The sequence below is a fragment of the Trichoderma harzianum genome (genome assembly GCF_003025095.1).
Source record: "Trichoderma harzianum CBS 226.95 unplaced genomic scaffold M431scaffold_2, whole genome shotgun sequence".
NCBI classification, from domain to species: Eukaryota; Fungi; Ascomycota; class Sordariomycetes; order Hypocreales; family Hypocreaceae; genus Trichoderma; species Trichoderma harzianum.
In genome coordinates this window covers 882,999-906,462 of record NW_020209250.1, presented here as the reverse complement: position 1 = coordinate 906,462, position 23,464 = coordinate 882,999, and the positions used below count along the sequence as shown (strand labels likewise).

At 50.2% G+C, this 23,464-nt stretch overlaps 9 protein-coding genes and 1 non-coding gene across 10 annotated transcripts; 6 read left to right on the top strand and 4 right to left on the bottom strand.

Annotated features, from left to right (window-relative positions):
* Nucleotides 1-215: 215 nt before the first annotated feature.
* M431DRAFT_74436 (hypothetical protein) lies at nucleotides 216-1,313 on the bottom strand (the record flags this gene model as incomplete). The annotated part of the gene is made up of 1 exon (XM_024922224.1): nucleotides 216-1,313. The coding sequence occupies one exon, from the start codon at nucleotides 1,311-1,313 to the stop codon at nucleotides 216-218; it is 1,098 nt and encodes a 365-aa protein (XP_024778455.1).
* Nucleotides 1,314-3,139: 1,826 nt separating this feature from the next.
* On the top strand, nucleotides 3,140-3,225 carry M431DRAFT_t43. Its single transcript has one exon. It is a non-coding gene; the product is annotated as a tRNA-Arg (tRNA).
* Nucleotides 3,226-3,984: 759 nt separating this feature from the next.
* M431DRAFT_477947 (hypothetical protein) lies at nucleotides 3,985-5,184 on the top strand (the record flags this gene model as incomplete). The annotated part of the gene is made up of 3 exons (XM_024915626.1): nucleotides 3,985-4,088; nucleotides 4,159-4,292; nucleotides 4,361-5,184. The coding sequence occupies 3 exons, from the start codon at nucleotides 3,985-3,987 to the stop codon at nucleotides 5,182-5,184; spliced, it is 1,062 nt and encodes a 353-aa protein (XP_024778454.1).
* A 215-nt stretch (nucleotides 5,185-5,399) lies between these two features.
* Nucleotides 5,400-6,180, top strand: M431DRAFT_285826 (hypothetical protein). Its single transcript, XM_024914051.1, has one exon. The coding sequence runs from the start codon at nucleotides 5,615-5,617 to the stop codon at nucleotides 6,071-6,073; it is 459 nt and encodes a 152-aa protein (XP_024778453.1). The 5' UTR covers nucleotides 5,400-5,614; the 3' UTR covers nucleotides 6,074-6,180.
* A 690-nt stretch (nucleotides 6,181-6,870) lies between these two features.
* Nucleotides 6,871-7,837, bottom strand: M431DRAFT_285833 (hypothetical protein). Its single transcript, XM_024914052.1, has one exon. It carries the CDS (start codon nucleotides 7,582-7,584, stop codon nucleotides 7,216-7,218), a length of 369 nt encoding a protein of 122 aa, XP_024778452.1. The 5' UTR covers nucleotides 7,585-7,837; the 3' UTR covers nucleotides 6,871-7,215.
* Nucleotides 7,838-9,970: 2,133 nt separating this feature from the next.
* On the top strand, nucleotides 9,971-12,496 carry M431DRAFT_1483 (hypothetical protein; the record flags this gene model as incomplete). The annotated part of the gene is made up of 6 exons (XM_024912774.1): nucleotides 9,971-10,915; nucleotides 11,033-11,114; nucleotides 11,180-11,527; nucleotides 11,600-12,062; nucleotides 12,121-12,208; nucleotides 12,269-12,496. 6 exons carry the CDS (start codon nucleotides 9,971-9,973, stop codon nucleotides 12,494-12,496), a joined length of 2,154 nt encoding a protein of 717 aa, XP_024778451.1.
* A 565-nt stretch (nucleotides 12,497-13,061) lies between these two features.
* On the top strand, nucleotides 13,062-15,259 carry M431DRAFT_285786 (hypothetical protein). Its single transcript, XM_024914050.1, has one exon. It carries the CDS (start codon nucleotides 13,470-13,472, stop codon nucleotides 15,105-15,107), a length of 1,638 nt encoding a protein of 545 aa, XP_024778450.1. The 5' UTR covers nucleotides 13,062-13,469; the 3' UTR covers nucleotides 15,108-15,259.
* M431DRAFT_503725 (hypothetical protein) lies at nucleotides 15,244-18,384 on the bottom strand. The gene has a single exon (XM_024918347.1). The coding sequence runs from the start codon at nucleotides 17,948-17,950 to the stop codon at nucleotides 15,413-15,415; it is 2,538 nt and encodes an 845-aa protein (XP_024778449.1). The 5' UTR covers nucleotides 17,951-18,384; the 3' UTR covers nucleotides 15,244-15,412.
* Nucleotides 18,385-18,464: 80 nt separating this feature from the next.
* On the bottom strand, nucleotides 18,465-21,396 carry M431DRAFT_527442 (hypothetical protein). The gene is made up of 2 exons (XM_024920711.1): nucleotides 21,051-21,396; nucleotides 18,465-20,991 (listed from the first exon to the last, which is right to left on the bottom strand). Exons 1-2 carry the CDS (start codon nucleotides 21,342-21,344, stop codon nucleotides 18,547-18,549), a joined length of 2,739 nt encoding a protein of 912 aa, XP_024778448.1. The 5' UTR covers nucleotides 21,345-21,396; the 3' UTR covers nucleotides 18,465-18,546.
* Nucleotides 21,397-21,660: 264 nt separating this feature from the next.
* On the top strand, nucleotides 21,661-22,659 carry M431DRAFT_75861 (hypothetical protein; the record flags this gene model as incomplete). The annotated part of the gene is made up of 1 exon (XM_024922398.1): nucleotides 21,661-22,659. One exon carries the CDS (start codon nucleotides 21,661-21,663, stop codon nucleotides 22,657-22,659), a length of 999 nt encoding a protein of 332 aa, XP_024778447.1.
* Between the last annotated feature and the right edge of the window lie 805 nt (nucleotides 22,660-23,464).

The following is a 23,464-nucleotide window of genomic DNA, read 5'->3' as shown; positions in this document are numbered from 1 at the left end:
CAACTTCTGACACTGCTAAATGAGCTCCCAAATCCATGATTGAACTATATAGCTCGTTTTAATAGAACAATTGATACGCAAATTTTTGCTGTAGATATGTCAGCTGGAATGGCTCCTCAAGACTTGGTTCGCGTGGACAAACCTGAGAGGTAAATCATCTCACTCATCACCCAAATCACTGCTGTGACCCGGTAGCAATGCCTGCCACCCCTGATTCACAAGTTGTAGGCACCTGGGAAAAGGTCCTCAATGTTGGATAGAGGTTGCGTCTCGCGTGCCCACAGCACGATGTCAAGCCACTTGCTCTCATAGTATCGGTCGGTCTTGACGGCACTGCGCAAATGGCACACTTCTTGAAATTCGAATTTTTGTAAGAAATTGGTCGCCAGTTTGAGAGCCGGGTCATCTCTGCCAGCGCAGAATGTCTCGACATAGATCCAGGCGTATTTTCGACGGTTCTGACAAGCAATCGATTCGTACACCTTGGAAGAATCTTGGCATTGCCACTCGTAATCTACCGCTCTTCGGTGGAAAGGTGCTGTGCAAAGCAGAATTCGATCAAGCAAGGCGGATCCATACAGCTTGCCTCGGTGGGAAGGATGAACGACGACTTTCACTTGACCGGTATGTCTAGATCCAGGGCATGGACCCCCGAGCAGGCCAAGTCTGGCTTCAACCACAAAGGCGAAGCCCAAAACCTCCTGGGAAACCTTTGCCTGAGTTGAGCGGAATGCGAGGTAGCCTTGATACGCTTTTGTGGCATTCTTAGGCCAGTTGGAACGGTCAAGCAAAGGGTCCTCGGTCGTCGTGGCGACAATAAAGGGCTGCAGATTATCTCGGCAACTCTCGTAGATCTTTTGGACATTAGCAGCGGTGACATCCCTCCATTCTATGATTTGAGGGCTGCCCGTCGCCCGACTTTCCATGTTAATGATGGCCGCGATGGCTTCAAAGTCTTCAGGCGTAGCGGGTCGTACAATGCATTCGGCATTTGGTCCAGTCTCCTGTTCAATAGGTACAGCCTGCACTTGAGGTTTGATCTTGGACCGGATCTTGGTTGCGAGCAGCTCTCGACTTCTTATCTCTCTGGCTATTTGCAGCTCGACCGTCAGGTTGGCCTGTCGCCAAGCGATATCTCTATGATCACGCGAGGGACCTTCGTGAAGGCTTTTGAAAGTATCGGGGTAGCGGATTTCGGGCAAGAAGTCTCCCGTCTCGGTGTCAATGTCCTTCTTGTAATGATCGACCGCACTCTGAGATGCCAATGAATGTATGGCTACAGGTGGTTTGGAGGTTTGGAGCAGCCACGCCATTGTTCGCGATATTTGGGCGCCCTCGGGCATATCCTCCTGTTTTGGCTCATCCTGGCCGTCACCATCCGAGAGACCTTCACTTATGTTCCACGAGGCCCTGCTTCCCTGAGACTGGACTTCAAAGCCAGTCAATCCCTCCGTAATTTGCGGAGAGTCAGTGGGAATGGCCTCAGGCTTGATCATCAATCCTCTGGTCTTGGATTCTGGTTCGAGGACTCGGTTGAGGCTCTCAAAAATCAAATTTCGTGGTTTGGTACTGGTGGCTTCTTTGTGATCATGCTGGCTGACTTCCGATATACCGGTGACGCTTGGATGCGTAGGGTCCTCGGTCGTTCGAGCCGACGCATTGCTGGACGTTTTGGTCTGATATGAGCTCGGTTGCTCGGTGATTGCGACGGCGGCCTCATGGACTGCCTGTTTCACACTGATAATCAGGGGAGAGGGGGTTTTCGGCGTGGCAGGGCCGCTATTTAACCACTCTCTGAGACCAAGGAATCTCTTGGTCTTTCCATCACCAGCCGGGGTGAGGTTGGACTTTTCAGATGCAGGTGTCAGGTCCATCTCGCTAGCTATCTATGCGATCAGTAAGGTATTCACGAGATATGGAATGGATTGAAGGCAATTTACCCTTGGCTGTGCTGAGAGCGATGTTGAAGGGAGCCAGACTTTGAGAGAGGAAGGTTTCGAGAGAAGAGAGAAGAGAGAGAGAGAGAGAGAGAGAGAGAGAAGAGGATTAAATAGGCGTAGAGAAATATGCAAACAGCTGTGTGCAACAGCTGCCGGGAGCGCTTGCCAGCTGGCAACCGAAGAATAGGAGCAGAGATGCCTCTCACGTGCCGTAATGCTACGAGCAATCTGAAGCTGCAACGGCAATATGACCTTACTAAGGTAAGTAGTTTGAAGGTATTTAACTGAGTTAATATTTATTGAACAAGAGATTAGCTTTTTATGCTTGCTAATGAAAGATCATAAATAGAATGATGACACTGGTTAAAAAGGTAGAGAAGCAAACCATCTGCGTCATCAAGCAAATTCACTCGCGCTGTACCTACGACTATTACGGCGGTAACGGTGGACCAAAGCCTCAACTTTCTAATCATGCTTGAGTCTGTTTTGTCTATTCGAATTTCTACATATATTCGAGAGTGGTTTTCCCGAGTGAATTTCATTTTCCCTCGAGGTCGGTGAGTTACGTTGTTATCATGCTCTTGTTTAAGAGGTTCATCCAATTCTCAGACGGGACGAGCTTTTACTAGTAAGAGAAATCTACCATCCGATGTCTACTGATTCATGATAGCGGATATTATATCTACTATTAAGTGTCTATTGGTTGATGCTAGCGGATACTCGAGAAACAGGGCATTTGCAAGGTAGCAAGTACAAAGTGTTTCTTCTGTCTCAGCAGTTGAACTAAGAGCGGTCTCTCGGGTGTTGGATAGCCACCCCTTTGTCTTCCATTGCAAACTTGGAACTATAGTATCGGAGATGTAGAGACTTCTATTGGATATAGAGACTCCTCAAACCATTGATCACTAATAGACAGACGACATATTTTATCACTAAAAACCGTATTGTATGGGTAAGAAAGCCTTATGAAATGATGTTTGACGACGGAATGAATCTCCCATATACTAGATGGTTCCTAATTCTACCTCAATGTATTTGACGATATCACGAACGCTGTATATTGTTCTGCAATGTGCGTCTACAATTATCAGTACGGCAACTCCCCAGCTAATCTCAAAGGAGCTGGACAGTGCGTGAAGGAGACTTTTGTCTTCTGAACCTCAGTATACCGAAATTACAATGCTTGGGAACATCAAATGGGCCGCGTGGCCTAATGGCTAAGGCGCTAGATTTCGGTTGAGATCACCTCCTCTAGAGATTCCAGGTTCGACTCCTGGCGTGGTCGGTTGGAAATGTTTAATTCCCATCATTTCTTTTTTTGCATGGGGCTGTTGATACGTTTATATACTACATCTTTTTTCCTCCTCCAAGGAATTGACTTTGACTGGTGGGTGACTGGTGGGATATTGAGATGGTGATTAATGCAACTAGACTCACTGCAACCACGTGCAAAGAGATCGAATCCTTGTTCGCAATTGGCTGTGGGGAAGATCACTGATGGATTTACTACAAACAGTAAGACGAGCACGGCTTATAATAATGTGACGGCTTGTTCTTCGTACTCTACGTCTACTTGTTTTATTTTGATGGATGCCGTAAGTCAGCCACGCTTTCTGACGGCATCCGCGACCCTCCAAAACGACTCGGATACCCCAACTTGCCCAACCATCCCCAAATGAGTCTATCGCTATTACTACTACGATAATGTCTGTGCCGGCCATTCTTTGTCTTGATGTGTCATGATTGTGGGGGCTCTGGGCGCTTTCTGACCACTAGGGAAAAAAGACGAGCGGACCAGCCGAGATCGGATCGCAAACAAAACCCAGCGGTTGCGCTTATCGTCGTCTTGGAGATTCGGCACAGGTTTGTCTGGCTCGACCCTTTGGGCCAAAAGTTTCCGCACCCCGCAGGCCCAGGCCAGCGACCCTTTGGAAATTGCAACTCGGGCCGTTCAACCAACCAGCCTCGTCTGGACGTTATAAACAGAGGCGACCGAGTCGGGTTTGTTACATTGTTTCGACGCCAATTCGGGTTTTCTTCCACCATGTCTGCCTCTCTGCCGGGTTCGCGAGACTTGCCCTCGTCGCAGTATGATTTGTCCACATACTATGGACGGGTGAGGCACACGATAAGCATCACGGATCCAAGGTGAGTCTCGACAACAATGGAATCGCGAGCCTGTTGTTAATGTAGGATTGCTGATGTGTATCTGCTCTAGCACCCTGCTCGCTGGTTCGCATGGACTCGAAAATGCCAAAAGACTTGTCACAGAGTATAAGACGGGAAAGCTGCCGCATATGACACCCGAGCTATGGCACGCCAAGAAGATTGTCGACTCAACTCTTCATCCAGGTATGGCATTGGCAGATGGGAACTCAAGCATATGCTACAAAAGAATAAAAACTGACACTTGTGGATAGACACCGGAGAACCAGTGTTTCTGCCCTTCCGAATGTCATGCTTCGTCCTTTCGAACCTGATCGTCACGGCCGGTATGCTGCAGCCTGGTCTTGGAACAGCAGGCACCGTGGCATGGCAAGTTGCCAACCAGTCGCTCAACGTTGCCATCAACAGCTCGAATGCGAACAAGTCGTCCCCATTGACCACTGCGGATCTTGCCAAGTCGTACGGTATCGCCGTCACGGCCTCGTGCTCTGTGGCCCTCGGACTCAACGCATTGGTGCCGAGATTGAAAGTGTCCCCCAGCACAAGGAACGTCCTGAGCCGATTGGTACCATTTGCAGCCGTGGCAACTGCCGGAGCTCTTAACGCATATCTGATGCGACGAGGAGAGATTGTTACCGGCATCGACGTCCGCCCTGTTCTCTCCGATGCCGAGAAGAAGAAGCTGACGGAGGAGGGCAAATCAGAGGCGGACGTCCCATCTCTGGGCAAGAGTCAGAAGGCAGCCAAGATTGCCGTCTACGAAACTGCGGCCAGCCGTGTCATCAACAACACCCCTATCATGATTATCCCCGCCATGACCCTCTACCACATTCAGTTCAAGCAGGCATGGTACAAGAGCTTGATGGAGAAGGAGTGGCTCAAGGCCCGACCGCGGATCGCCTCGACCATTCCCATTGGCATCAACCTGGGTCTGATTGCTGCTGTTGGGTTTGTGGCACTTCCCCTGGCACTGGCGGTTTTCCCTCAGAAGCAGGCGATTAGCGCCAGCAGCCTGGAGCCCGAGTTCCATGGTAAGGGCGGCAACGATGGCAAGGTCTGGTTCAACCGCGGTCTGTGATGGACGATGCACATTAACGAGACGACATTGTTGAGTTTTGATGGAACTTTTCGAGCGTTTAGATCAGGCTCGTCAACTCCTTGACGGGCCTTGTCAACCATACCCTCATAAACTACACATGGCCGCCGAGAATTACACATTAAGACATAGATGGGTGCTTTGCCCGAAAGCATCCAGTGGAGAAGTAGGCTGGGTATTCCTTGGGCTTCGCCAAACGATAGATATCCAGCCACTCGCATTATAATGGCCAACTTGAAGAAGGCAGTGTTGGTTGTTGGTAGATGGCGCAGAGTTGGGCGCCTGGAATTATTGCATATAGTAGACTTTATGCGAGCCTTTTATTTTATTTTATTTTTTTTTATTTTTATTTTTTTTTTATGCGTGTGTTCCTATTTAGACAGTAGATAAGAGATCACAGCGAGTCAATATCATGGAGCAAGCCAAATCAACATTGCATGGGTCATTAAAGGGAGAAGTGCAATGGGAGACCGCAAAAGCAATGCCTCCTATTATAGGTATTATAGGGTGTGGCTATTCAGCACCCCAAGTGTGCCATCTAGCACTCCGCATCTTCGATTTGAAGCTACCTGCGAGTGATGATATCATATCCATACCAGAGGGATATAGTTATAGTAGCAGATACCAGAGGGATATAGAAGAGAGTAGTGATAGTGGCAGATGCTCAAGGAACCGGGCATCTATCTACTACCTAGTATTTAATCCATCCTATATACTGCATAATTTACTAGGTAGGAGGTGGGTTGACGAATGGCCCTCTCTATTGGTAAACGAAGTATTCTCTGAATCTCGGTATAATACTCCATGCTTGAACGAGTCATTTAGGTGCGGCATAGCCACTCCCTACCTGCTCGTATACTTACGACACTGAAACATTGGATGTGAATGACAAAGCCCATTTTGGAATACGTGTATGCTGCTCAATTCCTTGCATCCACGTGTCAACGCAGATGGAGCCTGCGTTCTGAGTTGTAGGATCTCGGTTGGAGGGCTTATGTCAGGGCTTGGGCTTATGAGCACGACTAAGTTACAATGCCTTCCGCTCCAGGAATAATTCTGCTAGCAAAAATGCTTGTATTCTGCCCATGCGAAACATTATTAGAAATTCGCTTGCTGACAATGCATATATCTTCCCACTTCGTATACATGTACTCTGGGCACAATTGCCGAGCGGTCAGAAGAGGAATGTCGATGGATGGATCGGAGGGACGGCATGCAGACAATGGGGACCTAGGCATCAGCAGGATTACTGTGTAAATGCAGGTACATCATTAGTATGTAATCGCTGTACGAGCCCAGCTGTCTTCGGTTCAGCATTTTAAGGGATTTCACAATATTCGAAATCATAAAAGACACCTATAAAAGGCACAGAGCCCCGTCAGCTCATTGCCACATGATCAGCGTACTGTGGACTGTGTCCGAAGCACATGGTGATAACTGTCGTTGTGCCGGAGCAGCCCTGCCGCATCGCTGCTAGCTGGCTGGGAAATGGATCTAGAAGAATTGGGCTGGCCCTCTCTCGCGTAAGACGTCGACGTGATTTGCCTATCAGAGGCTGGGCAAGCAGGTGGAGAGAAAGAGGGCCAGGTGAGCGGGCTTTGTAAACTGGAGACACGCAAGTATATGCAGGGCTTAAATGTGCGTGAGTGACGCAACTTCACAGCATTAGGTGCCTGTTGCCTGTGAAAACGGCGAGAACAGGAACAGGAACATTGTTAACCCAGCGTCGAATCGAACGACTTGTATGGCGATTCCCGAGTCGAGTAATGCAAAGGAGGGGGTGGATGGGATGGGAAGAGATGGCGTATCGGTGGCTTGTCGACAAGGCGCAAGGCCGAGTGCAGCGGCGCGGTTCGACGGGTGTTAATTAACGGGCACCGCGACTTGGCACCAAGTTTCTCGCGTTTGCCTTCGTGCATGATAGAGGAGGGAGGAGAGAGGGGGGAATGATGGTTTGTTGCATCGAGAGGGCATAGATTTGCCATTTAGCCTCTGTTCATGCGGACGGGCGAATTAGAGCAACGCGGCTATGGGATTGCATGTTGCTTGGGCGGGTGGGAAGCCCAAGACGAAGAAGAATCCAGTTACAGACATGTGCCGTCCAGAAGGCGAGTGAGGGTGACATAATGCCTTGTGGACACTGAGAGGAGAGAGGGAGAAGAAAGGGATACAGACCCGACGCGAAACTAAAGGCAGCCCGGCCGAGATAACGTGTACTCCAAAGACTCCATACTGTAACCTTGGCTTGGGAAAAGCGAAGCGTCGACAGCAGAGTTTGGGTGGCGAAACCGAACACAAACGGGCCCCCTTCGAAACTTGCTTGCGTGAATGGCCTCTTTGCGAACTAGAATCTGGTCGGACCGGGTCTAGTGGAGGTTCCATCGGCACGGACGCTGCATGGAGGATAAATTGGATTTCTCTGGGCTTAATATCAAGAGCCACGCTCCGGCCTCTCGTTGGAAAAGCTGAAGTTGGATTAGGAAAGGCGCGGACCGCGGTATGCGTGACTTGCGAGTTAATGCAAGTCGCTGGCTGGGAGGGTGTTTTTTTTTTTTTTGCGTGTGACGTGCGAGCGAGATGCCTGCACTATGTATGGGGGAATTTTGGGATTAAAGGGAGCAAAGTTGAGGAGTTTGATTCGCCGAGAAGGGGGCCCTCTCGTTGTTTTCCCTTTTCCTGAAGCTCGAGCAATGAATGCGAGCAGCGAGCAGTGAAACCTTCTGGGCCTCTGGACAGTGCACGAGGGTCCCGCGGCAGCGGAGATGACAGGATGGGCCGCGCTTATTATATCTCTTGCGGGCTGGAGGCTTTGCTTTTTCCTTTTTTTTTTTGGCCATTTCTTCCTGTGCAAGGGTTGGCGACGATGCCTGTAACTGGAACCTTTTTTTCAGGACTCGGTCATTTTTGTACGACGGTCGAAAAGGGCAGTCCGGAGAGCGGCAAACCGGGATCTTGTTTTTCTTTTCTCTTCTTTTCTCCTTCTCTCGTCCTTTTCCCCCTTCTTACAAATACCTACCTTCATGTTGTTATCTGCCGGGGGTTGATTTTGATTCCAGAGAAAAAATATTGACGCATGACCGTCCGTGATAGATAGATGGGCTCCAGGCAGAGACGGACCCTCATCCTTCGGCTGGCCGCCCTGATCAATCCGAGAGACGCGGTTGGGCTGAAGCTGCTCCTGTTTCTGCTGGTCTCGTATGCGAGAGTAAACTACCAGTATCATGCCGTGCCGTATCACACGCCGCCCATCCATCTGTCTCTGGCTACGGGCCGCACCCACGGGCTTGGACTCTGTTTTCTCTCGCTCCACCCATCCCTCTGTTTTTTTGTTCTTTTTTTTTTTTTTTGCCCCAACAGCTGAAACTTGATTATCGACAGCGGCCCTGTTGGTTGTCTGGCATTGTAGAGAGATCTGAGAAGCACATAACGGAGTGGAAGCTTCCTGTGTTTCATTTTTGCCTTTTCTTTGTGACCGTAACCGGAACTACTTTATTAGTAGGAGGTAGTAGTGGACTAAGGGTGGTCCCTGCGCCATGGAACGTATGGATGACCTGTAAGAGGTACCTAATGGATCATAATTGATGACATTTGATCCATTGGATATGGATGTTTGATTCAGTTCAGTTTTGAATTCTTCTTCACACTTGCACTTGAGCCATGACTTGTAGACTTGTTTGCTGAGCTTCTTTTTGATGATTCTTGCCCCTTTATCTCCCCTTCCCCCTTCATGTAGCATCAAACTTTGGACTTGCGTCGTTTGCGTATCATCAATTAATCAGGTTGCTTTGTGGCAAAGAGTGTCGTGGTGGCTAGTATTACGGGGAACCCGCCAAAACCCGCCCAACTTTCAGCTTAGTGGATTTGAGGAGGCTCTCGGTAAACTATGGATGTACAGTACGGAGTATACGGGCGCAGGTTGGATTCCATCAATCGTGACTGTGGCAGGTGGCAGATCAAAAGCAGCAAATTCACTGCGAGCTCTTCAATAGGGAGAAATCCCAGTGATTCGATAGAGCCTCGTTATACTTCTTTTTTCAAATCTCTGTAATTTCAACGACACCAAAGACGAAATCGCGAGAAAGGGAACCGGCACAACTAAAATTCAATTGCCCAGGTGGTTTGCAGCTCGCCTCCAGGGCCCCTGCAGGGCGCCATGAGTCCCGACTTAGCGCTGTCTAGCGCCTGGAGTCCAAAGGTTGGGGTTCTAAGGTTGGCAGGGCACTGCTGAGCGCCTGGCGGGAACCACAGCACGCACAGTGAGCCTCACTCGATTTCCTCTCAGCAGCCATGTGCATGTCCTCACGCCATTTACTCACGGCCGTCGTCCAGACTCAATTCCAGCCCAATTCATCTTCCTGCGGCTACTTCCAAACGCTCATGATTGCCCCAGACGAGCGCTGCAGTCCTCTAGCTTCTGGCCTGGAAACGAAACGAGCAACGGCCTCCGTCTGAAATCTAATCTGGCACCGGATACTTTTTTTGCCTTTTCACCTTTTCGCTCTCTCTCCCGCTACACGCAACCGCTGTGTGTTTTTTATGGACGCTGTGGGCTGCTAAAACGCCTAAAGACAGCGCTCTTCCCTGCACGGTCATCTGGTCGAACTCGGAGAATCGCCTCTTGGTTCTTTTCAACTTCAACTTGGACATTGAGAAGCAAGCAGGCAGAGACACTCGGTCCTCTCGCACGACGTATTGCTCCCTCTCACCACTGCCAGACCGCAAGCCAGCGCGTGTTTTGGTCCTGGGGGACTGTTGCTGAGGATTTGAAATGTCGACACCTACAACCGCAACGGCCCTTCTCCCGCCGACACACTACCGCCTCCACCCTCCATACTCTTCCAACTATCGCACAACAACAACCGCGAATTCACTGCTGCCCACAACGGCAGTCGTGGACCACCAGCCGGCGTTGCAGAGTCCGGCTCGTCCTCAGTCTTACTACTACCATCACCAGCCTGCCGCCAACGCGGGCTACAGTCTGACGGATGGCGTAGCCCAGAGTTCACAACCCGTGCCTCGACCCCCTCACGGCCACTACAGCCATCAAGACTCCAACTCGTCCGCGACTGCTCGCTTTGACGACAGCTACACCTCCACCATGCCAAACACGACGACAACAAGTTCTGGCGTCGTCCCTGCCGCTGGTCGCCTTGTCGCTGAGGACCAGCCGTCCAGGAAGCGTCGGCGCTCTCGGGAGCCCGATTGGAACAATTTCTACCGGAACGGCCTCCCCAAGGAAATCATTGTCATTGACGACACGCCTGAGCCTGAGGCCAACACGGGCCGCAAGATCACAAATGGTAATACCATCGTGCCCGACTCGGCCGCCGCCGCCGCTGCTCAGCAGGCCGCGAAAAAGCGAAGACGAGACGACCCGCCGCTGGGCTACCACGTCCAGTATTTGGGCGGTTCGCACACAGGCTCGCACACAAACACGCCCTTGCCCAACGCCGCCACGCCTGCTGGCTCTACCCTCTCCAGCGACCGAACAAACTCGGCATTGAACACCACCGCGCCCACGTCTCTGTCGTCAAATAGCCAGTATGATGAGCTGGCCGCGCCATTAAAGCGCAAGCGCACCACCCGCCAGCAGGCTGCCAACGAGGCCAAGCGAAGGGATGTTGACGGCCTGGGAGGCGCCTACATGGCTTACAAGCCTCCCCCTTACCCGCCCAAGAAGTCTGCTGAGGTTCCCGTTAGAGTCATTCATGATGTAAGTCTGAACCTGTACGGCCTTTTTTTTTTTTTTTTTTTGTTTACGCTTAAGAAGAGCGAAAAAATGGTTCGATGAAGAATCGCCACCTGCTAACTCCTTCTCCCCCCATCACAGCGTCACTACAGCAAAAATGCCAAGGTTGATGATGATGATGGCCACTACATCGTCGTCCCAGATGCTGAACTTACTGAAAAGTGTACGTATAAACAGGACAAGCTCTTCTCCCATTCGGCCATTGACAGCTAACACCATTGTTTCTAGACCAGATTGTCCGTCTCCTTGGTCAGGGTACCTTTGGTAAAGTGGTCGAAGCCAGGGATGTCAAGAGAAACAAGCCTGTGGCTGTCAAGATCATCCGATCCGTCCAGAAATATCGCGACGCTTCCCGGATCGAGCTTCGCGTGTTGGCTACGCTCAAGGCCAACGACGAAGAGAACAGGAATCGGTGCATTCACCTGCGAGACTGTTTCGACTACCGCGGCCACATTTGCATCGTCATGGATCTTCTGGGCCAAAGCGTTTTCGACTTTCTCAAAGGCAACGGCTTTGTACCTTTTCCCAACAGCCAAATTCAGAACTTTGCCAGACAGCTGTTCACCAGCGTAGCATGTAAGTACACGAAGAACCAAAATCCTAAGCAAAGGAATTCTGGGGGTCAAAAACTGACTGGGCATTTTCTAGTTCTTCACGACTTGAACTTGATTCATACCGACCTCAAACCGGAGAATATTCTCTTGTGTGATAACTCTTATCAAACATTTACGTATAACAGGAAGATCCCTTCGTCGTCTACCACGATTAATAGGCAGGCATCTCAGCGACGGGTGCTTCTTGACACCGAGATTCGTTTGATCGATTTTGGATCAGCTACGTTCCAAGACGAATATCACTCATCGGTTGTCAGTACTCGCCATTATCGTGCTCCCGAGATCATCCTTGGCTTGGGCTGGTCTTTCCCCTGCGACATTTGGAGCATAGGATGCATCCTGGTCGAATTTTTTACCGGCGATGCCTTGTTCCAGACACACGACAATCTCGAACACCTAGCCATGATGGAAGCCGTCGTTGGCTCTAGGATAGATACCCATCTTGTTCAAGCGGTCAACAAGATGTCTACTAGGAGTGGAGGAAATCCTGCTTCCAAGTGAGCACTGGCCGCCCTGAATCAACAACAATTTCCATACTGACCAGATGTCTCGCAGGTACTTCAAGAGACTTAGGCTCGATTATCCAACCCCCGACACAACCAGGGGTTCCAGACGCTTTGTTAAGGCCATGAAGCACCTGAGCGTAAGCTTTTGTACCTCTCCAGCTATTAAAACTTGGCAGCGAATTAATAGGGCGACTTAGGACATAATCCCTTCAAACTCAACCTTTTTCAAGAACTTCCTTGATTTGCTGAGGAAGATTTTCGTCTACGACCCTGCGCACCGCATCACGGCCAAGCAGGCCCTTAACCACCCGTGGTTTAAAGAAATGGCCCAGCCTGACGACGGAACCGAGGCCGCCAAGATTCGCTTCGAACGGAGACGACTAGAGGTGGACAAGGCGAGACAGCACGCCCACTATGTTGGATGAAGTATTACCAAAGGACGAGCCGACATATTTCGTTTTATAATGACTACATAAGCATGATCAGATTCCGTGGTAGCGCACACACACTGGATGTGTATAGGGAGGGAAAGTCCATTTCCCGCTGGAGGGGTGCCAACATGACCCTCCGGTAGATTTGCCATTGTACTTTAGCGCTTTGAGCTGTTTGCAGTTCCAACCTTCTTTTCTCTCCTTTTCTCTTCTTTTTCTTTTTCTTTTTTTTTTTAGTTTCATTTGTTCTTCATTTCTTTTTTCTAGCGTAGGATTTGATCTCAGAGGTTTCATCGTCTTGGGAGGGTCGGCGTCCACATTCACGGATTAGGGGTGAGAGAACTGGGGATGGTTTATAACACGACGGAGCAGGGCAGGGCGCGCCTCGTTGTTGGTGGACGAAGTGTGCAAAGGTCTTTCTCGAAAAATCTAATATACCCTCCACAATTGCGATTATCAAAATGTGTTGAAAGTCTTGACCTGCTACAACTTGAATATGCTCGTTTTCAGATGATATTCACAGCAACCAAAGTTGAAAGACCTATTCGAAGCGAGCCATGAGGAGGTTGCTTCATCAGCTTGGGCTATGTCATGCATGCTGCCGAGGGAACTGTCTTTAAGGGGTTGAGTTTTTTTTTTTATAAAGAGATGGTATGTTCACTCCTTCACGCTTATTAAAGTTATACGAGGTTGCTCGACTACGTATAATCTTCTATGACTGCTACCTATGTGAAGGAGTTACTCGGCTGGATGACTGGCAAAAGAGAGAAATGAAGCCATGAAGGAGAAAGGAGGGCCAAGTTTTTTATCTTTGCAATATTTGCATCATCTCACTGAGATTAATGCGTCGTTGATCAACCCTCTTTCATTCTTTACTGTTATCATTATCATTACTGCCTTGACTATGTTTTGATCATACTCACCATTACTATCCACCACTACTGGAAAAGGAGACAGATGCGGAACCATGCTGTGGTTCATTAAGCGGCGAGACCCAGCTCTTGCAGACGTCTCCGATGAAGCCCTTCGGCAGCTCACGAAGCTGCTTTACATGGATACCGCCGACTATTTTGGTCACCGAGCTACAGACTGGCTCGCTAAACAAGAGCAACAAATCGAGGAGCTCGACGTTAAGCTGCTGCGTCCAAGAAACCTATTAGCGCGCCTCACTCTCGGCTTGTGTGGGCACAGATTACCACTTTACCCAGAGGAACCGAGGCTATGCACGGCACATAAAGCTCTAGACTCGAGAATCATCCGATGTATACTGCAGTTGGTTGTGGACGAGTGTACGATACAGACGAATCGGTATCGCAGCCTACGACTCAAAAAGATGCTGAAACCTTCACTGGAGGATTGGATGAAGAGAGTCGATTCTATAACGGCGCTTTGGCTGGGCGAAGACAAGTTTCGGCGTGTCTTTGGGTGTCATCTCAAGGATAGGATGCCAGATTGCACCAGGACCAAGTGCGAGGCATGTATGCTTGCTGTGATTGGTGGCTCTTCGATATGTCTTACGGATCTTCGGGCCAGTGTGTTGGCGAGACAGACGTATAATACGGAGCTTATGGGGCGGGAATATAGGAGGCCACGATTGCTAAGGGTGATTGACTCGTGGATATCCTTTTTTCAGGAGGACTCCCAGAAAGAGATTTGCGAATGTAGCAAAGCCATGGCGAGTGAGATTGTCGAAATGCGCACTTTGGCGAGGAAGAAGAGAGATAAACGAGATGAGAGACGGAGAAGAAGGGGGAAGCCACCTAGAGGGCGTAGCAATGTGAGAGTGAGGTTGACGAAAGAAGGGCTACCGATTCCACGACAGCCGAGACTTCGAAGGCGTGATAAGGAGAGGCTTGCTAAGAAGACTGAGAAGATGGAGACGCTGTTGTCACTTCAGGAGACGGTGGTTGAGCAGCAGGAACAGGAGCCGGGATTTTTTCCCCGTCTTGTTGTGGACAAGGATTGTGATTGCACGAGAATTACATCTTCAATTTACTCTTCTCAGAAGGACAATGGCACTACCGAGAAGATGAAGGACTCCAAATCTAATGGGGTAAAGCAACAACACGACTTTGGGAAAGACACGTCATTAGACAAAGATACATGTGAAAAGGAAGTCGTCGAAGAAGAATTTTTGGTGCAAGGCCACCGCCAGCTAACCCCTGACGATGACACATCTTGTAAAAGCATCAGCATACAAGGCAAGCTCAGCTTCGACACAAAAACAACCTCAAGTTGGACAAGCAAAATCGACGAAGATTCGCCGCACATCGTTCAACTGCCCCGCAGCGAAGACATCTTGACTCGTGAGGACACAGCATCGAGCGTGTACTCTTGCGACGAGCGTGTCAAAACCACAACGAAGACGACGACGATGTTTGAAGAAGCGCTTTCGGTGTTTTCTGAGTTTATGCGTGAATCAGCCGCCATAGCGTCGTTGCGGCTGAATAATGAGAATAAGTATTGTGCCAACAGAGAGAGGGAGACAGAGAGGGAGAAGAGTGAAAATCACAAGGCGGCGTTGGCGATGTTGGAAGGGAGAGAACAGGATGAAGATGCTGCGTCGTGCTATGAGACGATGGGGTGGGGAGGACCTAGCAGGTGATGGATGCTATGCTTGCTTGTATCGTTGAAGGATGACGTATCCGCTCTGGTATATTGGCTGTGCTATATATGACATGGAGATGTAGGAGTGATATATACACAGAGAGAAGAAAGGCCAAGTGAGGATATCTATAGTCTTTTTTTTTTTTTTTTTTTCAGGGGAGGTGAGCTCAGCTCGATAGAACAAGCAGCAAACCTGGAGAAGTGACAGGAGATTCTATATCGAGTATTTTCTCCATCTATCTAAACAATGCTTCGGGTTGGATCATCATCCTCGGGATCGCTATATATACATACACAGGCAACTCAATCCGCCAGCTTCTCCATAAACCTCTCCACCGACGGCAAGTAGCATGCCGCCTTCTGGAAATCTCCCAACTTCACCGCCATAAAGTCAAACGCCAGCAGCACATCATGTTCGACGCCCTCGACACGCTCCCTCCTCAGCGAGTCCGATTTGGAATACCGCTGTGAAAAGTGCGTCAGCAGAGTCCGCCGAGCGCCCATCTCGCGCGCCACCCCGAGAGCCTCGCCCATGGTGCTGTGCTTCTTGGCCTTTGCGTGGTCCTGCTTGTCGTCGCCAAAGGTGCATTCGTGGACCAGGAGGTGCGCGCCCTTGCATTCCTGCGCAAACAGCTTCGACGGCCGACAGTCGCCAGAGTAGGCGATTTTGAGGCCGGATGTAAGCTCCAGCTGCGTGCCAAACGAGCGCCAGCAGTGGGGGACGGGAACTCGCTTGATGGAGGCAAGGCCAAAGTTCTCTTCGCCGAGGTCCTCGCGGGTCGTCAGGTCTCGGTCTTTCTCCTTTGGCCAGGGGCAGCTGGGGAAGCGTAGTCGGTGGTAGCCGATATCCTCGATTTGGGACAGCTCCTCCAGCAGGATTCGGTAACGTCCGATGCAGGATATTGCGAGTGTAGCGTTGCTGTTGTCTCTCAAGGTCTGTTCATACCATGCCTTGATGAGCGAAGGGGTACCCATGTGATGGTCGGCATGGACGTGGCTGATAACGATGCACCGCAGGTTACGCAGAACATCTGCCGCTTCTTCAGCGCCAAAAAGGCGTCGAATCTGGCCCAGTGTTCCCTCACCACAGTCCAGCAGATAGTTTCCAATTCCTGGAACTCGAATCAGCGTGGCAGAAACATTCCTGTATTTGCTGGGAACAGATGAACCTGTGCCGAGAGGGATAATTTCTGCGTCACGGTTCGGGATGTCAAACTCTTGCTTCTCAACCCGCTCCAGAAATTCGGGGTTTGTGGCTTCAGCGCGAGCCTCTTCGGCCATCTTGAGGACCTCATCGTCTACAGAGTCGTAGGCCTCGACCAAATCGGGGAATGGAGCAATGGCTTGGTCGTCGAATACAAGACGCGGCATGAGCTGGAATTTTTGTCCAGCACGGCCCAACTCAATCGGAGAGCCTTCTGAAGGGGCCGGGTATCGGACAGTGTTTTCGAATTTGAGGAGAGGAAATCTTTCGGGGTCGATTCGGCGCAACTTGGTCTGAATAGTAGCGGCACCGGGGTGTGTAATCATGTTTGGGCATGCCTCATCTGCGCAGAAAATGTGCTTAATGCTGGCATGCTGTTGGATGAATTGCTGGATTCGTGCGTCGTTGGTCATGTTTGGCCCCAAGATCCAGTACATGACGGCGACGTTTTCCATTAACTCTTTGCTCTTCCACTCAGGTCGCTCCATGAAGGACTCGACGAAATCTTGGCTGCTAATATCCGCTACAATGATACCTCTCCCCCGTTGGGTCTCTCCGAGAACCATTTCGGGTGTCACCAGGCCATCCTTTCCTTGGACGCTTTGGCCTGCAGTAAGGAGTTTAAAGTCCCGAGGCTCGACTCCCAGAGATTTCGCCACAGGAGCATTGAATTTCCCTCTGCGGTCATGAGTCTTGATGATGTAACTCATAGATGTCTCGCCGTATGTGGTCCTGGGAAGTGGGAAGTGGTTGATTGCGAGAACGTTATTGCTCCTATCATCTACCCCAATCTCTCCAATGTCCGGGAAATGCCACACGGTATCATCCGGGTTTGGAACCTCTACGCCGTCAGCCATGTAAGGCCCCTTGTACAGCCTGATTGTGCCATTTTCTACAATGGCAGCTTTATCTGTGGATTTGAGATCTCGGATCTTCTTGGGTATCAGGACGGATCGGTTCTTCAAACTGCCATTGAACATGATCCTCTCCACTATAGCACTCGCAACTTCTGGATCCGAAACAGTTGGTCGCGGTTGAAATATGGCATCCTCTGGAGACGCATCCTCATCCACGGCCATGGTAGGATCGCTGTGCCGCCTCTTACGGGGACTACTCGATCGTGCTCGCCGAACGGGGATCTTCCAGACCTTGATGGCATCATCTGACCAATCTGGCTCGAGGTTTGCCGCGTCTGTAGCTCGCGGGTCTGTCCTGTGCTCGTAGGTCCGCACGCAAATGGGTTGTCGAAAGATGACGGGTCGGCATGCTGCCAGCGTGTGGCACAGGTTGTCCGCGCCGTGCACCGCAATTCCGGCATGAAGTGTCTTGTTAAGAAGCTTCTGGCCTTTCTGCACCCTCTTGGCGTTCTCCTGCGTTGTGAACTCTTTGGCTGACTCAATAGCTCCGCCAACACTCAGCAGATAGCCACAGAGGCCGCCCAACTGCTCCCAGTTGACGCTGCCGCTAAGAAAGACATGTTCTGTCCCTCCCATGTGTATTTTGCGGCTGCCAAATGCTCGCTGCGTTCCCTCTGTGACGCGACCAAACACATACGAGCGTTTGTCGTGATGCATGTATATACATGTGCCCGGAGTGTCGACCGAGGGGACGGCAGCAAGCTCAACTGTGGTCGTCATGGTGGTGGAATCGGCGTGAGCCTTTTTGAAGATCCTAGAGTAGAATCGTAGATGATGATGCTGCAACGGCAGATGTGAGGTGTGAATCGAGCTGTCTAATCGCGATTGCCGCGGTCTCGTGGGATTGTTGGAGAGAGAGGTAGAGTATCTGGCGATGGAAAGGCTGGGAATGCTAAGCTGTCGCGTCCGTCTACAGGCGGGAGAGGAGAGATGTCGAAGCGGAAATGATATGGAGTAGACGAGGCGCCTGGATACACATGGTTCCATCAGCGGGAGAGGAGGAAAGGAAAAGGAAAGGACAAGGAGGAGAGAGGCTTTGCGGTCTACATTTACAGCTCCAGGTGCAACCCCACGATGAACTTTTTTTATGCGATAGAGCCGATAAGCAGCACTTTAGCTGCCTGGCGGGGCAGCCACATGTTAGCCTTGCCACCACCTAAAATCACTTATACTTCTCCCCTATGACTCTTCACCGGGGAATCCATAGCATTTATCATGATGTGTCTATGAATTGACTCATAATGTTGCGATAACATGGTAGGAATATACTTCCATTAAACAGCTTTTGCACAAGGTATATACATCTGCATCTACATCTACTTGCGGTTCGCTCGCTTGCGTGCCTTGGCCTCCCTCTCGTAAGCATTTGCTTCTCGTCCCTCCTCGTTCTGAATCTCGGCAATGAGTCTCTTGTACTTCTTCTCGTAGGCTTCGTCCTTTGCCTTCTTGACCCGGAGGTTCTCTCTTGCCATAAAGTTGGCGTCCTTCCGCAGTTCCCGCATGGCGCCCTTGCGTTCCTTCTTGTGCTCCTTCTGGAGTTTGGCCATCTCGGCCCTCTCGCGATCAGGATCATAGTGCTTATCAGGATCAAACGTCTCCTCAAACTTGGGTATATATGTCTTGATCGCGAGGGGTTTGTGGTGGTGAAGCTCCAGAGGCCGGCGTGCTAGCTGTGAGACTCGCGACATCCGCTTCAACTTCTCCTCTAGCCTCTCTGCTTTATCACTTACAGCCGCCGGGAGGTGCTCTCGTGATGACTTGCTGTTGATGTGACCCAAAACTTCAATGGCTTGGCTGAAAGTCTCCAAAAACCCAGACTTTCCAGTCCACAAGTCTGCAGCGGCATCGAGCAATTGAATAGTTGTGGAGAGTAGAGCAATCTTGAGAGCATTGCTGCCCCCCTGTGAAGCTTCAGGCAAGCAGTCGGAGAAGTTAAGACGCCTTAGCCCAACAGCCTTGGCTTTTTGAATGCGGCTTCCAGCCGGTGGTTCATGGATCGGGAAGTTGCCCAAGAGATGTGAGGGGGCTGTTGGTGAAAGGGAGCAGAGTGTGTTGAGGGAGAAGTTAATCACCTCGGGAACATAGCGCTTGGCCAATTGTTGATACTGCAGGGACAGAATGGACAAGTATGTACCAATGGCATAATCCGACATCTCTCGAGGCACCTTTTGGCCAATGTACCGGCCAATTGTGAGCATTGCAGGGGTCACAACCTGATGGAAGTGATCAGACGTTGGGAAGATGGTCCCAATCGCTGTAAGAAGCGTCAGGTCTGACGGCTGCAGCGCAATGGGCCGATTCTGGCTGATCTCTCCAAGATGATGCCGGAACTGCCTGGCAATTTCGATGGGAAACATCTTGGAGAGAGAGTGAATGTGACGCACAAGGCTTTCCAAGACGGAGAAGGATGGTGATGTCTCTGCATTCCAAGGAAGGGCCACAAAATCCACCAAGGCCACAGCGAAATTCGCTAGTCTTTCCTTGTTCTTGCTGTCAAGTTTGGGATGGTGCAGCGCTCGAATGCGCTGGACGATTTTTGGCAAATTTGCATGGTCGTAGTCTTTGGTGATGGACACAAACTCGGAACATGACTGAGGGCAAGGGAAGGTGAATGGTAATCCGTTCTCATCGTTCTTGTCGTTGGAAGAGAAGTTTGCTTGGAATATGGGGTTTTTAGTTTCTGATTCGTTCAATAGACCCTTTGTGAATTCGTCATCGTCATCTTCATTATCCTCGGCTTGGCTTGCGGAGCTGTCGTCATCTTCTTCGCCTTCATTGTCAAACTCGTTGTCACTGTCTGCAAGGTCCAGGTCAGATCCACTAGCCACCAAGTCGTCTTCAATGATGAAATCATCCTCATCATCGAAGCCCAGCTCCGTCGCTGTCGGTCTAGCCTTGATACCCTGTCCGAGGCTGAACTCATCGTCATCATCTTCCTCCTCTTCCATATCACCAGAAACTTGGTCGCGTTTCTTATCCGCTTCGTCTTCGTCGCTGTCTGATACCTCTTCGCCCATCATTCGCTTCTGGCGTTTTTCTTCAAGCTTCTTGAGTTTGGCAGACTCTTCTTCTGCCTTCTCCTCGTCTGTTTTGGTGCGATTGGACGGTGCTGCCCTCTTATCTTGAGCCAGTCGTTTGACTTCAATATCGAAATTCTTGTCAAAGGCGTCTCGTTCGACGCCCGCAATAGCAGACAACGGCGCAGCATTGTCTTGACGCCTCGCGCCATTGATACCAAATGAGAGAAGTTGTTTAATGTTGGGAAGCTCTTTGTCGAGCTGCGTCCGAAGGTCTTCGTCGTCATCTTTGGCCGCTTGTCGCTCGTATCTGTGAAGCTTTGACTTTGCAATGACTTCTTCCATGACCTCTTTCTTTGTCTTTTTGCGCTCGGGTTCGCCCTCTTCGGCCTCCTCTTCACCTGCTGCGATTATGGCGCGCAGGCGCTTAAGTCGCTTCTCGCGGCTTGACCCATCGCTATCTTCGCCATCCTCCTCGAGATCGTCTTCGTTAAAGTCGTCCACCGGATCTTCCTGGTCGTCAAAAGCCAAGGTTCGCCCCATATGTGTCAAACCATCCATTGGTTCGTCATCCTCCAGATCGAAAAGAGAATTCTTTTTGTGCGATTTCAGCTTTTCTCTAGCAAATCGTTCCAGCATTTTTTCTTCAGGGGCCATCGTTGGGTCGTTCTCGCCGAATCGTCGATCCAGAATACCACCGACTTTGTTACGACGCTGCATATCCACGAGGAGGGTTTGCTTGCGCTATTGTATAGAGTGTCAGAGAAATAGTTGGCGGGTAAGAGGGAGAGGCGCTTTCATACCTTTTCCTCGGCGGCAGCTTTGGCCAGACCAGGTCGTCCCTTGATGGCAGCATTTCCAGGCTTTGGCCGATTGGTGGTCACCTCAAACTTAGGCCCACGCGCAGCATGTTTGAGGTCAAACGGGTTGAATTGCTCTCGAATGCCCTCGAGAACAACGCCTCTCTGCAGACGCTTGTCATTCCGAGACGGATCATCCTGAGCCTGCTTCCGCCGCTGCTTCTTGGACTTTTGAGGACCTGTGATTCCTTGTTCTCTCAGCGACGCCTTTAGGCGCTTGAGCTGGGAGCCGGCCATGGTCGATGATTGCTTGTTTCCACGACCAAATCTTTGATCACGAAAAGTTGCCTGCTCACAGAAACATGGCTTGCTACAGCGAATTGAACTTGCTAAATTTTTTGACGGCGGCTTATCGATAGCAGTGCCTAGCGTAAATGTCGTTGGTGGGGACAAACAAGAAGGTGGGTACGTGCCTTGCTTAGTGGGACGTGACTTAAACTGAGCTGCGTCAAGAAGCTTTCCACCTATAACAACATCACCAGCAACCGTATCTTATGTATTTATCGACTTTCCCCATGTGATCCCGCCGGAAAAGAGGCACTCGTGGGACGACATGGGCTGGACAAGCCGGTTCTTATTATTTGCACGCGATGAGCGAGTAATTTTAGTTAGTATCGGGCTGGCTACGTTTGGTGTGGTTAGTACGATCATCACAGCTCTCACGTTGATCCGAGACGACAATGAGATTCCTCCGTCGGAGCCCAAGACGCAGTACATCACGCAGGACACCGAGGACTCGCTTCAGTCAGACACATTGGAAAAGCTTCTGGACCATCCAAACTTCTCAATCAAAGAAATTGCCGTCAAGATTCTTTGCGACAGAGCTGCTAATGACCCTGAAGTAATAACATATATATGGTTCGGGATCACTCGACCAGATTATGAAGAGCGAATGGACTCCCTGAGGACGCTTGCTGTGCTCACCAGCCAGACAGGCAATGAAGGGCTGGCGAGACTGCATGACGAGAGAGCCTATTCCGCCTTGGTGCGATGCATGGAGTTGTGCATGGAGAGCGCCGATCTCCCAGACGTCACTGATATTCACTGGGACGAATACTTTCTCCGCGATATGGGCGAAAGATTCTGCCTCATGTTTATCACAGAGCTGATTAACAAATACGGGGCCACTATGCTCGTCAAGGCCAAGTTTGTTGAGAAGTGGCTTGCGAAGCAAGCTTGGGGGAATACTGCTGAGGAAAGACGCCACAACTTTAAAGACTACATGGAGTTTCGAAATAACCGGATAACCGACATTGTGAACCGCATCAAGCATTCGCGGCGTGGTTTACGGGCTTTGGAAAAAGCAGGGCTGATTGATAAAGAAAGCTCTCGACGTAGAATGAGAGAGCTTCCCGATCTGCTCATGGAAGTGGAAGAGGAGATTGCAGCGGGAGAACATTCGGGAGAGCAACAAAGCCGGCGGACTAGGGAGCATTCGGCAGAAGAACAAAGGCTTCGGCGCCAACATCGCGAGGCAATGGTTCTCAATGACGGAACACGACCCCTGGGCCGGGAAGACATTATTGAGCGAGACGCATCTCCTCCAGCATGACGTTGTGATGCGTGTAGTCAGGGAGCACATATTCAAACACGCGAGATGATACTTACTGGTACTCTGCAGACGAGAGCTATGCACAGCGGGATGATATTGGTGATGAGAGATGTATATATAATAACTATGAGGTCCGTCGCCCCTCGTCTTGGAGAGATATCAACCCATCTGACGCGAATGCAGTAGCAAAGGGACACCAGCTTGCACTCGTTCATTGCGCATTCTTCTTTACGCAAGCAGAACAAGGAAACTTCTGGAAGGGCATTCTTTGTTCGGTGGCCGGATGATTCATAACGCTATCACATGCCCTAATTTATGGTCTTTACCAGTAGCATGTCCTGTATAAATAGAGGGGTGGGTAGGTTGAATAAGAATTCAGCTGACAGCGTGCTCCATTCATGTTCACATGATGCTGGAGATATGCAACAAGGTTCACATTGACTACCTGATATCCATACACGTTTCTGATAGATCTGCCTACATCCACTAGAATTATCCATATCTTCTAGAACTACCCCTATCTAGGTACCTGTAGATCTCTCTATTTACATCTGCTGGACCGATCTACTTATACTTCTCTTACAGAATAAGGTACATGTATGTTACGCTATTTATTTCTTTTTTCTTTTTTAAGTTTCTTTTCATTCAAGTAAAATAACACACAATAGAACATATCACCTGCTTGGATGGAATTCTACAGTGCGCATTTTTCTCGAGGTCTCGCGCTTGACCTGCTGACGCGGTGATTGATTTATGTGATCAACTCTGACAGGACAAGGGGCGAGTCTAAGTAGCCTAGGTTTTA